The sequence below is a fragment of the Myxocyprinus asiaticus genome, chromosome 26 (genome assembly GCF_019703515.2).
Source record: "Myxocyprinus asiaticus isolate MX2 ecotype Aquarium Trade chromosome 26, UBuf_Myxa_2, whole genome shotgun sequence".
In the NCBI taxonomy this organism is placed as follows: Eukaryota; Metazoa; Chordata; class Actinopteri; order Cypriniformes; family Catostomidae; genus Myxocyprinus; species Myxocyprinus asiaticus.
This window is the reverse complement of record NC_059369.1, coordinates 42,854,132-42,870,430: the sequence shown is the minus strand read 5'-3', so window position 1 is coordinate 42,870,430 and position 16,299 is coordinate 42,854,132. Positions and strand designations below refer to the sequence as shown.

The following is a 16,299-nucleotide window of genomic DNA, read 5'->3' as shown; positions in this document are numbered from 1 at the left end:
TGAGATGACATTGATTAAACCATTGGATTCTTATGGATTACTTTTATGCAGCCTTTACGTGCTTTTTGAGCTTCAAAGTTCTGGTCACCATTCACTTGCATTGTATGGACCTACAGAGCTGAGATATTCTTCTAAAAATCATACACAAGTGAAGTCATACACATCTGGAATGGCATGAGGGTGAGTAAATGATGAGAGAATGTTTGGGTGAACTACTTAATTAGTAGGTCAATATATGCGAATATAATGATTTTTAATTAAACTTAATAAAGAACGAGTTGACAATGAAGGAGAAAACACACTCAGACAGTAATATCAAATTTTCCAACTAATCCATAAACATTTTAAATCAAAACTCAAACTGATCACCCAAGCGCGTTCACGCACCACAACATGCGCGTCCACATCTCCTGAATCGGCCATTTTAACTTGAGAAATGATGTCAAAATCTTTGTCTGCTCACAGTTGAAAGATCTGAGGTGAACTGGGACTGGGACTGGAGCAGGGTTGCTGAAGAAAAGAGGAGTACAGGGGGCTGGAGGACTGGGATCTATGGATGCAGGACGATGCATAGCACATTAAATATCGGATCTCCCCTCTGACACCATACAGGGCTGGTCTGAGAAGAGACTGCTGTCTGTCTGACATCAGAAAGTGTTACTTGTAAGTTTACAGCAGTTCATTTATACACACTAACGTTATTTATCACCACGTGACAGCACAATATGGGCGGTGTGTAAATAGGCAATGCTAATATTACACAGAAGTGACTTTAACCTTGAAATGTATGGTGATAATCAGTCTTTCTATTTTATTTATTACATAAATTAACGTAGAGATATGTCTGCACGTAGTAATGGTCCCACGAAATGCTTCTTGGACTCTTGAGAATATGTACTTTTGCTTATGCAAATAAGCTAAATGCGATTTGAAGGCTTTTGGTAGTGGATTCATTTATAATGCTGTGCAATAACGTATTCAGTAAACGGACGTGCGAATTTTCAGCGCTCTGATTGGTGGTTCGCGTCTCGCCTCTGCTCTCTGATTGGTGGTTCGCGTCTCGCCTCTGCGCTCTGATTGGTCTATCGCTGACAGTGACGTTGAGTGAGGCCGCTGTGTGTTTGACGTGGTAAAGATTTAATTTCGCGTCTTTAAAATCAGGAAATATTTTTTGAAAAATAACATGGGAAGAATAGGAATTGTACAGTTGTCCTTAAAGGAATAGTTAACCCAAACATGAATAACTCACTAATCATTTACTCACCCTGATGTCATCCCAGATATGAATGACGTTCTTCCTTCTACTGAAAACAAAGGAAGATTTTTAAAAGACTATCTCAGCTCTGTAGGTCCTTACAATGCAAATGAATGGTGACCAGAACTTTGAAGCTCCAAAATGCACATAAAGGCAGCTTAAAAGTAATTTGTACGACTCCAATGGTTTAATCAATATCTTCGGTAGCGATTCAATCAGTTTTGGGTAAGAACAGACCAAAATATAACTCCTTTTTGCAGTTTCACCCTCATTAGTTTATGCATTTCAAGGACGTAATAATAACAGCATGTCTGGTCCTGAAGCATTTCCTGTAGTGGCATTTTTATAACCAAGAACTGTCAGAATAAAAAGACTTGCACACTTTTAGAGTCTAGAAAAAACAGAACAAACAAAATATGTGCAAGAACTGACAAATTAACAAAGGATCTGGCATTACCAGATCCTTTACATAAGACTCTGAGTCAGTTTACCTGAAATGTCTTATCCAGATGTGTTGTTGACACTGACCGCGTCTACGCGATGAAAGTGTAGCTTATCTGCTCACAATTATTTCCTCAGCGGAAAAGTCAGGAATATTGCATTGCTCCTATTATAATCAGTGAAGCTGTTAATGCTGTAAGCACGTGACTTGCAGACAAGGTAAGGTTTTTGTTTTATTATTTTTAAAAAACGTTCCTTATGGGTCTCTTCTGCGTGAGCTTCTATACTACACCAGCTACTCTGAAATCTTGGCAGTGCAATACTGCAGATATTGTTGACTTTTGTGTGAGAAAATACTTATGTTCCTCATTTGTAAGTCGCTTTGGATTAAAGTGACTGCTAAAAGACTAAATGTAAATGAGTTGTGCAGCTTCATTCATTATAATGGGAGCGATCTATAGCAGAGACTATTTAGCAGAGACGGGCCACTTCTATTAAAATGAATGGGAGAAATTGGAACGCTCAACCAAGGAGCTCTGAGCGCCCAATGGTCAACGGATGAAGAAGAGGAAGTCCCGCCTTACAGTTAAAAGAGCCAATCACCTGTTAGATACGGACATCACCTGTCAATCAACTAAACGCCAGAAAAATTTCGTTTTTTAATGTAATATGAGGTAAAGAATCACAATTTATGATTCCAGTATTGTCAGATTTTATTGTTGATTTGAAAAATGTCCTTTAATTGTAATCTTGACCAACCATTTTTGAGATTTTGGTCTTTCTCCATTCAAGTAGATAGGAGCTGCACTGGCATGACTGGAAATAACCTCCAGAGAGCGTTCCCAAGATGGCCGACAGTGGACTGACTTGCTAGAAAGGCCTGGAGTCCTTTTTACTACTATAAGTTCTGTCATAAACCCGTCTGTAAATATGCCTCATTAAATTTCCCCAACAACATGTGACCATTTCCTCAATTATTTTATTGGTAAGATTGCAGATGTCAGATCACGTACACCCCCTTGTGCAATCCATCGCTTCCACCTATTTGTTCTGCTGCTCTCTGTCAATTTGAACCTATTTCTTTTCCGACTCTCTCTAAGATTGTTGAACAATTGAAGCCCCCTACCTCCCCCCATGATGTTATCCCAACACGATTTCTGAAACTAATTATTGACATTGTTGGACCTAGCATAATGTCTATAACAAATGAATGTTTGTTTGCAGGGACAGTACAAGAGTTCTTTAAACATGCAGTAGTGCAGCCTCTCCTTAAAAAACCTAACCTTGATACGACCGTTCTCTCCAATTTTAGACCTATTTCTAAATTACCTTTTATCTCAGAAATCTTAGAGAAAGCAGTACTTGTCCAGTTACAGTCTCATTTACATAACAATAACATTTTTGAGGTGTCCAGTCCAGTTTTACTCAACACAGCACTGAATCTGCCCTTTTAAAAGTTTTCAACAATATTGTTTTAACTGTTGATTCTGGGAATTCTGCGATTTTGGTGCTATTAGATCTTAGCGCAGCCTTTGATACCGTGGATCATGGCATCATTATCTCATGCCTTGAGCAGTGTGCAGGCATCCATGGTAATGCTCTTAGCTGGTTTAAATCTTATATTTCAAACAGAAGCTTCTCGGTTTCTTTTGGTGAATTTAGGTCTTAGCCCCTCTCACCTGTGGCGTTCCTCAGGGCTCTATTCTGGTACCTGTATTGTTTTCGCTTTATATGCTTCCTTTAGGAAGTGTGCTTAAGAAACATGGGGCATCTTTTCATTGTTATAAATGACGGTAATACACTAGAACCTTTGGTGGCCTGTCTAGAGGATCTGAAATCGTGGATGTCCCTCCGATTCTGTTAGCCCGGCCTATGTTAATTTGGGCCAGCTGACTCCTTTCCTCAAACCCTTTGTGAAAAGGCTAAACAGATAAATTCTATTGTGAAAACTAGCTTTTTTCAATTGAGACTTTTAACAAAAGTCAAGCTGTTCTTGTCATTAAAGGACCTTGAAAAGGTCATTCATGCATTTATTTTTGCCCATCTGGATTACTGTAATTCCCTTTATATAGGTATTAGCCATGCTTCCCTATCAAGATTACTAATGGTCCAAAATGCAGCAGCAAGATTGCTGACGGGTGCACAAGCGGGACCATATTGCTCCGATTTTACATTCTCTTCACTGGCTCCCTGTTCAATACAGAATTGATTATAAATGACTGCTTTTTGTTTTTAAATCTCTCAGTGGATTAGCGCCCTCATACCTTGCTGATATGTTACATAACCCACATACATCTCTTAAATCGTCACATCCGAAGCTTTTGACAGTTCCTAGATCTAGATTAAAGATGAGGGGCGACCGCGCCTTTGCGGTAGCGGCCCCTAAACTTTGGAAAAACTTACCAAATTATATTAGAACTGCTTTAACAATATCTGATTATTTTTGGAATGCCCAATTTCCCAATGTGCTCTAAGTCCTCGTGGTGGCATAATGACTCACCTCAATCTGGGTGGCGGAGGACGAATCTCATTTGCCTCCGCGTCTGAGACCATCAATCCGCGCATCTTATCACGTGGCTTTCACGCACAACTCGCCACGCGCCCCACCGAGAGCGAGACCCACACATTATAGTGACCACGAGGAGGTTACCCCATGTGACTCTACCCTCCCTAGCAACCGGGCCAATTTGGTTGCTTAGGAGACCTGGCTGGAGTCACTCAGCACGCCCTGGATTCGAACTCGCAACTCCAGGGGTGGTAGTCAGCGTCTTTACTCGCTGAGCTACCCAGGCCCCCAACAATATCTGATTTTAAAACTAAGCTGAAAACATATTTGTTTACCCTGGCTTTTAACCAACCATAGAGGCTGCATTTTGTATTTTTTGTGTGTTTCTGTATGGGTATGTATAGGTTCTTCTTCATATGGATTGTACAGCACATTGGTCAACGTCTGTTGTTTTAAATTGTGAATCTTGGCCGAAAATCTGAACAAAATCTGTTACATTAAATTCAAGTAACAGAGATACTGACATGAAGATAATGCAGCGTTTAATGCAAAAAGATGTAATCAGAAACTTACATCTTTTACGCATGCGGTCTGGGACTTACACTGACACCTAGTGGCATGGATGCAGCATCATTAAAAATATAGTTTTTTTTTACCAATGCCATTGTAGAAATTCACTATTCACCATCAGCCATGATTTATTTAATCCAAGAGTAAAAGTGTCCAATAACAGGATGGCTACTGAGATAAAACAAGTAGAATTCAGCTAGTCATGTGATCCTAAAATGGCAGCCCCCATGAGGGGACCCTCTCCATGTACAATAAAACAGCTTTTAAAAGGTTACTGATATGACTAGAGTCTTAATTTCATGCAAGTGCTCATGATTTTATACATAAGTTTCAAAATTACAATTCATTTCTTAGAAGTACAGCTTTTTTAATGAGGAAAATATTACATCTGCTTAACCCTCAGAGACCTTATTCAGCAACTTGTTAGCAACATAAAGTTGAAGTCAGAAGTTTACATACACCTTAGCCAAATACATTTAAACTCAGTTTTTCACAATTTCTGACATTTAATCGTAGAAAACATTCCACTGTCTTAGGTCAGTTAGGATCACTATTTTATTTTAAGAATGTGAAATGTCAGAATAATAGTAGAGAGAATGATTTATTTCAGCTTTTATTTCTTTCATCACATTCCCAGTGGGTCAGAAGTTTACATACACTTTGTTAGAATTTGGTAGCATTGCCTTTAAATTGTTTAACTTGGGTCAAATGTTTTGGGTAGCCTTCCACAAGCTTCTCATAATAAGTTGCTGGAATTTTGTCCCATTCCTCCAGACAGAACTGGTGTAACTGTGTCAGGTTTGTAGGCCTCCTTGCCCGCACATGCTTTTTCAGTTCTGCCCACAAATTTTCTATCGGACTGAGGTCAGGACTTTGTGATGGCCACTCCAATACCTTGACTTTGTTGTCCTTAATCCATTTTGCCACAACTTTGGAGGTATGCTTGGGGTCATTGTCCATTTGGAAGACCCATTTGTGACCGAGCTTTAATTTCCTGGCTGATGTCTTGAGATGTTGCTTCAATATATCCCCATAATTTTCCTTCCTCATGATGCCATCTATTTTGTGAAGTGCACCAGTACCTGCTGCAGCAAAGCACCCCCACAACATGATGCTGCCACCCTCATGCTTCACAGTTGGGATGGTGTTCTTCGGCTTGCAAGCCTCACCCTTTTTCCTCCAAACATAACGATGGTCATTATGGCCAAACAGTTCAATTTTTGTTTCATCAGACCAGAGGATATTTCTCCAGAAAGTACGATCTTTGTCCCCATGTGCACTTGCAAACTGTAGTCTGACTTTTTAATGGCGGTTCTGGAGCAGTGGTTTCTTCCTTGCCGAGCAGTCCTTCAAGTAATGTCGATATAGGACTTGTTTTACTGTGGATATAGATACTTGTCTACCTGTTTCCTCCAGCATCTTCACAAGGTCCTTTGCTGTTGTTCTGGGATTGATTTGCACTTTTCACACCAAACTACGTTCATCTCTAGGAGACAGAATGTGTCTCCTTCCTGAGCAGTATGATGGATGCGTGTTGTGTGTTGAAATAGAAATGGTGCATTAGTGGTCTGCATGATGTTGTTTAGTCTGATGGCTGACCTCTCATTACAAGTCTAAAAAAGAACATGACCATGCTGCTATCAGTGTATGTGTATGTGTGTTTAAACAAGGGCTTATTCTGTATTCTGAGTTACTACTGTATGTCACAGATTCATTATGTAGCTTATTTCAAAAGCGCTGCTGGTTTCCTCACTGGTTATCTTTTGATTATTCTTTTCTTGATCTCTGTCTCCGCAGGTGTCTGCATTGTAATGTGAGGCAGCCCGTGAAAATGGATGGCTAGATTATCTGACCACTGAGGACTCAGTCTTGGAAACCAATGTGTTTTAATAGGTCTCTGCATCCCATCTAAGGAAACACGCACTCCCTCTGGCTGAAGGTAACTGCCCTCATTGGGTAGTTAACATGTCAAGCAGTGACAGCAGTATTATGCTATACTACATTGAATCTCAGGAAGAAATGCCCAGATCAAATTTTACTCGAAAATCAGAAGAAAAAATAAGATTGGGGTGAGGGATGAGCTAAGTTGTCATGAAATGTAAAAAAATAAAAACCTTAAATGATTGTTAAAAATAGATTTCATTTTCTTTGCAAAATATAATTTTATATATATATATATATTGGGTGGACTATGACTCAGACGTGTTCTTGAAAGTTATTTGTTTAAATTTGTTTTTTTAAACTTTTCCATTTAAAGGAAAAGTTTACCCAAAAATGAAAATTCACTCATCATTTAGTCACCCTCACTCCATCCCAGATGTGTATGACTTTCAGAACACAAATGAAACATTGAAGCACATAAAGGCATAAAACTGTTCCATACGACTCCAGTGGTTTAATCCATGTCTTCAGAAGCAATATGATAGGTGTGGGTGAGAAACAGATAAATATTTAAGTCCTTTTTTACTATAAATATCCACTTTCACATTCTTCTTTTGTTTTTTGGAAATTCACATTCTTTGTGCATATCGCCACCTACTGGTCCGGGCTGGTCAAAAGTGGAGATTAATAGTAAAAAATGACTTAAATTTTGATCTGTTTCTCACCCACACCTATCATATCACTTCTAAAGACATAGATTTAACTACTAGAGTTGTATGGATTACTTCTGTGTTTCCTTTGTGCTTTTTGGTGCTTCAAAGTTCTGGTCACCATTCACTTGCATTGAATGGACCTACAGAGCTGAGATATTCTTCTAAAAATCTTCATTTGTGTTCTGCAGAAGAAAGAAAGTCATTCACATCTGGGAAGGCATGAGGGTGAGTAAATGATGAGAGAATTTTCATTTTTGGGTGAACTATAACTTTAATGCTTAAATGTGTGGTCACACTACACTTCGCGCTCCCATTCAAATGCATCCAAGCACGGAAGACCGGAAACGCAAGCGCACGCGCAGTAAATTTGCATACAGCTGCGCACTTAAGTTGAAGTTTGGCGAACTGATGACAATGAGAAGACGTGTGACCAATAGAAGATGGAATCGTCACACACTAACCTCTTGATTCAATACAAACAATTCTTATTTCAAAGCTGCTTGTTTTTATTGTTGCAGGAAAGTGAATATAGACGTACATAATATTAATTGCTATTTGTGATTTATTATTTATTTAAACCAGAAGCCCTCGAGCATGACATCATTGCATTATTCGAAATAATTTTGCATGCTCATTGCCTAGTGTGACCGCGGCTTAACTCGCTCATTAAAGGTGCACTCGGTGCACAATTTCAGTTTTTGTTGCGCTGACACCCAGCGGCGTAGATGCCACGTCACACAAAAACAGAAGTTTTCAGTTACCAATGTCATTGTAGAAATGCGCTGTTTGCAGTCAGCCATGATTCATTTATTCCACAAGTGAAAAAGTCCAATTGCAAAAGATTAAATGAAACGAGTAATATTCGGCTGGTCATGTGATCTCAACATGGCGGCGCACATGAACATGCGTCCAGCACCATATGTAGAATAAAGAAGCTTTTTCTCTGACCGATATGACTAGATTTTTTTCATATCTTTTCAAAAATAATATTCAACTATTACTATTTCTTTCTGTTTTAAAGATTAGCAGTTAGCAACAAAAGTACTGAGTGCACCTTTAAATGTCAATTGTAAACCAAGCCAGTACTATAAATCTGTTTATTGTGCGCTTTATACAATGTAGGATTCTGTGTGATGTATGTATACAGGAACAGTACTACCTGAGGGCAAAGGAAATTAGATCAGCTAATACAGCCTTTAATTGACTGACATAATTGATTCTTTAGTTTCCCAACAACAGAGTAACTACAGCTGTAATTGCTGCTGTTTACACTTATTGTTGGATATACTGCTCTGGTTGCATTTTATTGTTACTGGAGGTCTGCATTTGACAGTGCATTATATATACACTCGTCTGGTGCATAATGTATTGTGGCACTTCTGGACTTTTTCTGCCATCTAGCCTTCTGTCTGTTTTTCTCTTATCCTTCCTGCAAGTGAGAGTGCTGAGTCAGTCAGCGGCAGACAAACCTTTTGAAAAGTCAGTTCACTTTTTTATTGTGTAATGCTCAAGTAAATATATAGCCTCCCACTCTCTCTTTCCCTTTCACTTTTAAAGACAGCCAACAAAGCTTTAATGGCATGACTGTCAGCATGTATAATATGCTACTTATAATGGAAATATATAAAATAAATAAGGAAATATAGGAAATGGTAGAAATATAATCTCTCTTTTTGTCAATCTCAGGCACTCTCTCTTTTTGCTCTATAGGCTGCAGTCATGTTCTGGAAGTTCGACCTGCACAACTCCTCTCAGGTTGAGAAGCTCTTGGAGAAGGAGGACGTGACCCTGCAGGAGCTTCTGGATGAGGAGGACGTGCTGCAGGAATGTAAGGCTCAGAATCAACGCCTCCTCCTTTTCCTCACACGGGACAGCAGCATGCTGGAGCTCCTCAATCTCATCACACACGAGCCCCCTACTGACCGGGAGGAGAAACTGCGATACAAGTGAGTGGAGAGATGGCCTCACTGTCACTGTCTGAACGGTTGGAAGCTTTATCTGCAATGGATCCGCTAGAGACCAATACATTGGCCGGGGCAATTAATTGAACTTGTTTTGGCTGTTCTGAGGGTATCAGATAGTCTAATTAATTGACAGAAGTTTGGTCATTTTTACGCTTTCTACCAGGACGATTAATCAACCAATTTTTGGCCATTTTAAGATCATCGGTCAAGCCAATTAAGCAACCCATATCTGTCCATTGACAGATTATCAGATATTCCAATTAATTGACAGATTTTTTTTTGGCCAAATCGAGATATTCTGCCAGGTTCATTTTTCAACCGATATTTGGTCATTTTGAGATTATCTGATAGGCAGATTAATTGTACGTTATACCACGGGTCTGTTGAATGCTTGATTCTGATTGGTTGACGGACGTTCTAAGGTGTGCAATTATTTTTCAAGTAAAGGCACGGCTATGAAGAATTTCCAGGTCTTGACCGCTTAACGGTTCCATATCACTTCGCCAAATTATTTCAGTTATTTCAAAGAGCTCTACAGGCTACCACATCAAAATAACCAATTAAAACAAAAACATTGGTTAAATACATTGGCTAAGAATGACAAATAATGTCTATAATATACTAAATTTATTTCAATTTCGATTGAAAAGCATCCTTGGGCTCTCTCTCTCTCTCACTCTCTCTCTCTCTCTCTCTCTCTCTCTCTCTCGCTCTCTCATCTCACCCACCCACCCACTCACTCACACACACACACACCATACATGCTACCACAGCAAAATAACCATATAAACAAAGACATTGGTTAAAGTATATCGGTTAAGAACGTCAAAGTCTATAATATCCTACATTTATTTAAATTTCAGTTGAAAAGCTCCTTCATGCTCCCTCGTCTCTGCACTTACACATGCTCACACACATACATATGCACGCTAATGCACACACACACACATTGAGGCTTGTGTCGCGACCAACAAATAGAGCCGCACTCCGCTGCACGTCGTGACCACGTTACCACCTTGGGTGTGCATTATTTTTCAATAATTCAACGGTCCGTTATCAATTATTCCTTACACATTTGACTGTTTTTAGAGTATTAAATTGTCTAATTGATTAACAGATTTTTGGCCATTTTACAACAGTCAGCCGAATTAAACAACCGATATCTGCACATTTTCAGATTATCAAATACCAATTATTAATTGTCCCTTTTTTTGTGATTTAGAGATTATAAACCAGAGTCTTTAATCAACAGATATTTGGTCATTTTAAGATTATTTGACTGGCCAACTAATTGACCGATAGATAATCCAATTAATTGACAGATTTTTGGCCATTTTTAAAATCCTGGCCAGGCTCATTAATCAACCGATATTTGGCCAATTTGAGATTAGCTGACAGGCCGATGAATTCAACTGATTTTTGGCCTTTTTAAGATCATCAGTCAAGCCGATCAATCAATCGATATCTGTCCATTTTCAAATGATCAGGTAGTCAAGTTCATTTACAGATTTTCGGGCATTTTGAGATTATCAGGCAGGTTCATTAATCAACCAATATTTGGTCATTTTGAGGTTATCTCATAGGCCAATTAATTGACATTTAGCCATTTTGAGCCATCTGATTGAACAAATTGAATGATTTTTGATTGTTTTGGGGCCCAAGATAGTCCAATTAATTATCGACCATTATCAGATTATCATATTAAAATAATCAGCCAAGCAGATTAAACAAACGATATCTGTCTATTTTCAGTTTATCAGAAAGTCCAAGGAATTTACAGTTTATTTTGGCCGTTTTGAGATTATCGGTCAGGTTCGTTAATCAACCGATTCCCGGTCATTTTGAGATTATCGACCAGGCCAATTAATTGATATTTGGCCATTTTCAGATTATCTTTTTGGCCGATCAATCAACCAATTTTTAGCCATTTTAACATCATCGGTCAAACAACCGATATCTATCCATTTTCAGATTATCAGACAGTCAAAGATACGTACCGTTTTTTTTGGCAATTTTAAGATTATCTGCCATTAATCAACATGGTTCATTTTAAGGATAATGCATTAATTTTAAAATGTTTTGGAGTTAATTTTAAGTAAATATTATGTAAAATGGTTTTTATATTTGCAATTTGAAATGCCCAATTCCCAATGTGTTCTGAGTCCTCGTGGTGGGGTAGTGATTCGCCTCAATCCGGTTGGCGGGGGACGAATCTCAGCTGCCTCAGCGTCTGAGACCGTCAATCCACGTGGCTTGTTGAGCATTGATATAGCGCGTGTAGAGGCTTCACGGCATCCACGCACAACTCACCACACGCCCCACCGAGAGCGAACCACATTATCGCGATCACGAGGAGGTTACCCCGTGTGACTCTAACCTCTCTAGCAACCGGGCCAATTTGGTTGCTTAGGAGACCTGGCTGGAGTCACTCAGCACGCCCTGGGATTCGAACTAGTGAACTCCAGGGGTGGTAGCCAGCATCTTCACCACTGAGCTACCCAGGCCCCTTGATTTGGTTTTAATTTTGTGCAGGTCTCATTTCCTATAATTAAATGACATGTATAAATAACACTATATTACCAGTAACTGCATTATATTGGCCGTCATCAATGGCCATTGAAAAACCCTTATTGGTCAACCACTAGTCATGTTATGTATACTTTCTCTGTCTCTCACTCGATCTCACGCAGGTATGCTAATACAGCGTGTGAGTTGCTGACATGCGACGTGTCCCTCATCAACAATAAAGTGGGTGGAGATGAGTCTCTGTTGCACACACTGTACAGCTTCCTAGAGCAGACGCCCCCTTTGAACCCTTTACTGGCATCATTCTTCAGTAAGACGGTCGGCAACCTCATCAGCCGCCAGACAGAGCAGGTGTGTAAATGTGTCTCTTGTTTTACTTGAAAATATTCTGTATGTTTCAACATCATCCTCATCTTGATTTTTAATGTTATTCATCAGGTGATTGGTTTCCTGAAGAAAAAACAGGATTTCATTGGACTGGTGCTGAAACATATGGACACGTCTGCCATGATGGATCTACTGCTGCGTCTGATTAGCAGTGTGGAGCCCATTTCGCTCAGACAGGAAGTGCTAACTGTGAGCGGACACTACAAACTGTTTTATTTATATGTGTGTATGTATTTGTTTTGATCGATATCCTCTGTTTTCAGTGGCTGAATGAAGAGAAGCTGATGCAGAGACTCATTGCGCTGATACACCCTCAAAATGAAGACGAGGTCAGTCATTTCAACAGCAAGTGACTTGTTTTTGAAAGAGTAACATTGCCGTTCGTTGTGCAAAAAAAAACAAACATATGCTTATAAGCAGAGAGAAAAGAACATTCATGGATGTGTTGTGTTTGTGCGTTCACAGAGGCAGTCGAATGCATCTCAGACCCTGTGTGACATCATCCGCCTGAGCAGAGATCAAGCCAGTCTGATGCAGGAGACATCAGAGAACGACCCTCTGCTCACAACACTAGAGATGTAAGTGTGTAGACCAGATAGTTCAGGGATTACAGTTGCGACTATTCTGCTTGTTTTCAGAGTTACCGGTATGTCTGATTTTAGAAGGAAACTGTGGTTGATGACTTTGCTTGTCAGTCAGATGGTTTCTTCATGTCTGGGTGGGTCTTGGCCTGAATAAGCAGCATTGTGGACCAGACTGTGTTTGTGCCCATGTGTCTTAGGCAGCAGACCGTAGAGGCCCTGTTAAAGAACATGTTTGGAGGAGAGAAAAATGATGCCTGCATTATCTACGGAACGCAGGTGTTACTCGCATTGCTGGAGACTCGGAGATCAGGGTCAGTAACAGACTTTCAACAATTTCATTGCACAGACATTCACTGATACTGACATTTTTGTGTGTGTGTCTGTGTGCAACAGCATTGAGCAGGTGACAGACCTGTGTTCTCAGGGACTGGAAAAGTCTTACACTGTAAACAACAGCATATTAATGGGAATCCAGCCACATTTAAAGAACTTCCATCACCTCCTGCTTAACCCACCCAAGGTTGGTCTGCTCCTCCAGTTTTATCATAATTAGAGGTCGACCGATATTGGATTTTGTCTATACCGATAACTAAGGTGGTGGAAAAGGCTGATAACTGATTAACGGCGATAGTTAGTTTATTGTTCAACCAAAATCCCAAGAATAACTGAGGTTAAATGAAGAATAAGGTTAATTATTATTCACAAGATATGAAGTTGGAGACACAATGTATGTGCTGACGGGGCAAGCATTGTTCTTTGCATGCCCTTGTTTCAATTTAGAACACTTGTTTATCTAATCAAAATAACAAAATATGCATGTCACAGTGAAACATGGAGGAATAAAAAAATAAAAAAATGCTGATAACCGATAGTTCTAAAAAGCAACTATCGGAGGGGGCCTGGGTAGCTCAGTGGTAAAAGATGCTGGCTACCACCCCTGGAGTTCGCTAGTTCGAATCCCAGGGCGTGCTGAGTGACTCCAGCCAGGCCTCCTAAGCAACCAAATTGGCCCGGTTGCTAGGGAGGGTAGAGTCACATGGGGTAACCTCCTCGTGATCGCTATAATGTGGTTCGTTCTCGGTGGGGCGCGTGGTGAGTTGAGCGTGGATGCCGTGGTGGATGGCGTGAAGCCTCCACACGCACTATGTTTCCGTGGCAACGCGCTCAACAAGCCACCTGATAAGATGTGCGGATTGACGGTCTCGGACGTGGAGTCAACTGAGATTCATCCTCCGCCACCCGGATTGAGTCGAATCACTACGTGACCATGAGGACTTAAAAGCACACTGGGAATTGGGCATTCCAAATTGGGTAAAAAAAAAAAACTATCAGCAACTATCGGTACTGATTATTCGGTAAAACCGATATATCGGTCTACCTCTAATCATAATATCATAAAGATAACATGAAATCAAATTTGACCTGGGCCTTTTTGTAATAATAATAAAATAATAAATATATATATAAATAAATATGAATAAAAAATTATACAATAATAATGTGTAAGAAATAAAAATGTTTGTTGTCATGATCGTATATAAAAATGCTAAAATGTTCTCTGCTTCTGAAAGACTTGCTGAGCGGGGAATATAATATTAACCAATAATATTGTAGCCTAACATATTCGATCCAATCAAATCCTGATCAATAAAAAGCCCCGTCCTACATTATTTCCAGCTTCTGCTTTGTGCGAAAATACAATAAATTTTATTTCGCCCCTTTTCTCCCCAATTTGGAATGCCCAATTCCCAATGCGCTCAAGTCCTCGTGGTGGGGTAGTGACTCGCCTCAATCCGGGTGGCGGAGGACGTGTCTCAGTTGCCTCCGCATCTGAGACCGTCAATCCACGCATCTTATCACGTGGCTTGTTGAGCGCGTTACCGTGGAGATGTAGCGCATGTGGAGGCTTCACGCTATTCTCCGCGGCATCCACGCACAACTCACCATGCGCCACACCGAGAACGAACCACATTATAGTGACCACAAGGAGGTTACCCCATGTGACTCTACCCTCCCTAGCAACTGGGCCAATTTGGTTGCTTAGGAAACCTGGCTGGAGTCACTCAGCACACCCTGGATTCGAACTCACGACTCCAGGGGTGGTAGGAAAATACATAACATTAAGGAAGTTGATGCATTGCGAATACTGTTTCATATTGTCTTTAAATACTCTACTGTATTTGTTTACTGTATATGTGTTTCTGACTCAGAAATGTGTGATGTTGACCACAATGGGTGTTTTGGAGGAGCCGTTTGGCAATGCCCGACTGCATGCTTGCAGACTGATGGCTGCTTTACTGTACACTAGAGCTCCAAGAATCCACCATGAGCTCTGCCGACTGAACATGATCAACCTGCTACTGGTGAGAGTCATACTTAATCTTACAATGAATAAAGAAACACATAAACCTCTAAATCTCTAAGTGTAAGAGTCATACTAAGAATTGGTATTAAAACAGGGTATATTTTTCTTGCCACAGCTTGCTTTGGCTTGTGAAAAGCACCATAAATATAAAACCGAAACTGGAAAATGTACTTTTTAAAAATAATGTTTCTCCCTTTTTGTTTATATTATTTCATATTATTTTTCATATTGATCATATCATAAATCACATTATAAATTATTTTTATATAATGTATTATTATTATTATGTACCCTTACACAAGATTACTGTACATATCAAATTGCATGTGTGTTAATTTTTAAATATTGAAGAAAGAAATTAGGGCTGCCAGTCAATTAAAATTAATTGATTAATTAGTTCATTAACCAATATTTGGTCATTTTGAGGTCATCTCATGGGCCAATTAATTGATATTTGGCCATCTTGAGACTTTCTGATAGGCAGATAAATTGAATGATTTTTTATTGTTTTTAGAGCACAAGATAGTCCAATTAATTATCCGACCATTTTCAGATTTCTAGATCGTTTAATCAATTGATTTTGGCCATATTAAGATAATCAGCCAAGCAGATTAAACAACCGATATCTGTCTATTTTCAGTTTATCAGAAAGTCCAAGGAATTTTGAGATTATCGGTCAGGTTCATTAATCAACCGATTCCCGGTCATTTTGAGATTATCGGTCAGGTTCGTTAATCAACCGATTCCCGGTCATTTTGAGATTATCGGCCAGGTTCGTTAATCAACCGATTCCCGGTCATTTTGAGATTATCGGCCAGGTTCGTTAATCAACCGATTCCTGGTCATTTTGAGATTATCGGCCAGGTTCGTTAATCAACCGATTCCCGGTCATTTTGTGATTATCGGTCAGGTTCGTTAATCAACCGATTCCCGGTCATTTTGTGATTATCGGTCAGGTTCGTTAATCAACCGATTCCCGGTCATTTTGAGATTATCGGCCAGGTTCGTTAATCAACCGATTCCCGGTCATTTTGAGATTATCGGCCAGGTTCGTTAATCAACCGATTCCCGGTCATTTTGAGATTATCGGCCAGGTTCGTTAATCAA

General features: G+C 39.7%; 1 protein-coding gene across 6 annotated transcripts in view; it reads left to right on the top strand.

Annotated features, from left to right (window-relative positions):
* The first annotated feature begins 415 nt into the window (after window positions 1-415).
* Window positions 416-16,299, top strand: part of LOC127416660 (serine/threonine-protein phosphatase 6 regulatory subunit 2-like) — a 33,069-nt gene continuing 17,185 nt past the window's right edge. For 2 of the 6 annotated variants that reach the window (XM_051656124.1, XM_051656123.1), the window contains exons 1-10: window positions 6,754-6,841; window positions 7,555-7,591; window positions 9,077-9,312; window positions 12,021-12,207; window positions 12,295-12,432; window positions 12,507-12,572; window positions 12,709-12,821; window positions 13,025-13,138; window positions 13,221-13,347; window positions 15,038-15,190. In XM_051656124.1, the coding sequence (XP_051512084.1) occupies window positions 6,762-6,841; window positions 7,555-7,591; window positions 9,077-9,312; window positions 12,021-12,207; window positions 12,295-12,432; window positions 12,507-12,572; window positions 12,709-12,821; window positions 13,025-13,138; window positions 13,221-13,347; window positions 15,038-15,190 (1,251 nt within the window). In that variant the 5' untranslated portion in view covers window positions 6,754-6,761. Of the gene's footprint in view, window positions 664-6,569; window positions 6,712-6,753; window positions 6,842-7,554; window positions 7,592-8,825; window positions 8,846-9,076; window positions 9,313-12,020; window positions 12,208-12,294; window positions 12,433-12,506; window positions 12,573-12,708; window positions 12,822-13,024; window positions 13,139-13,220; window positions 13,348-15,037; window positions 15,191-16,299 lie in introns of those variants that run through there. The other 4 variants (XM_051656125.1, XM_051656126.1, XM_051656127.1 and 1 more) reach the window with 4 other exon arrangements.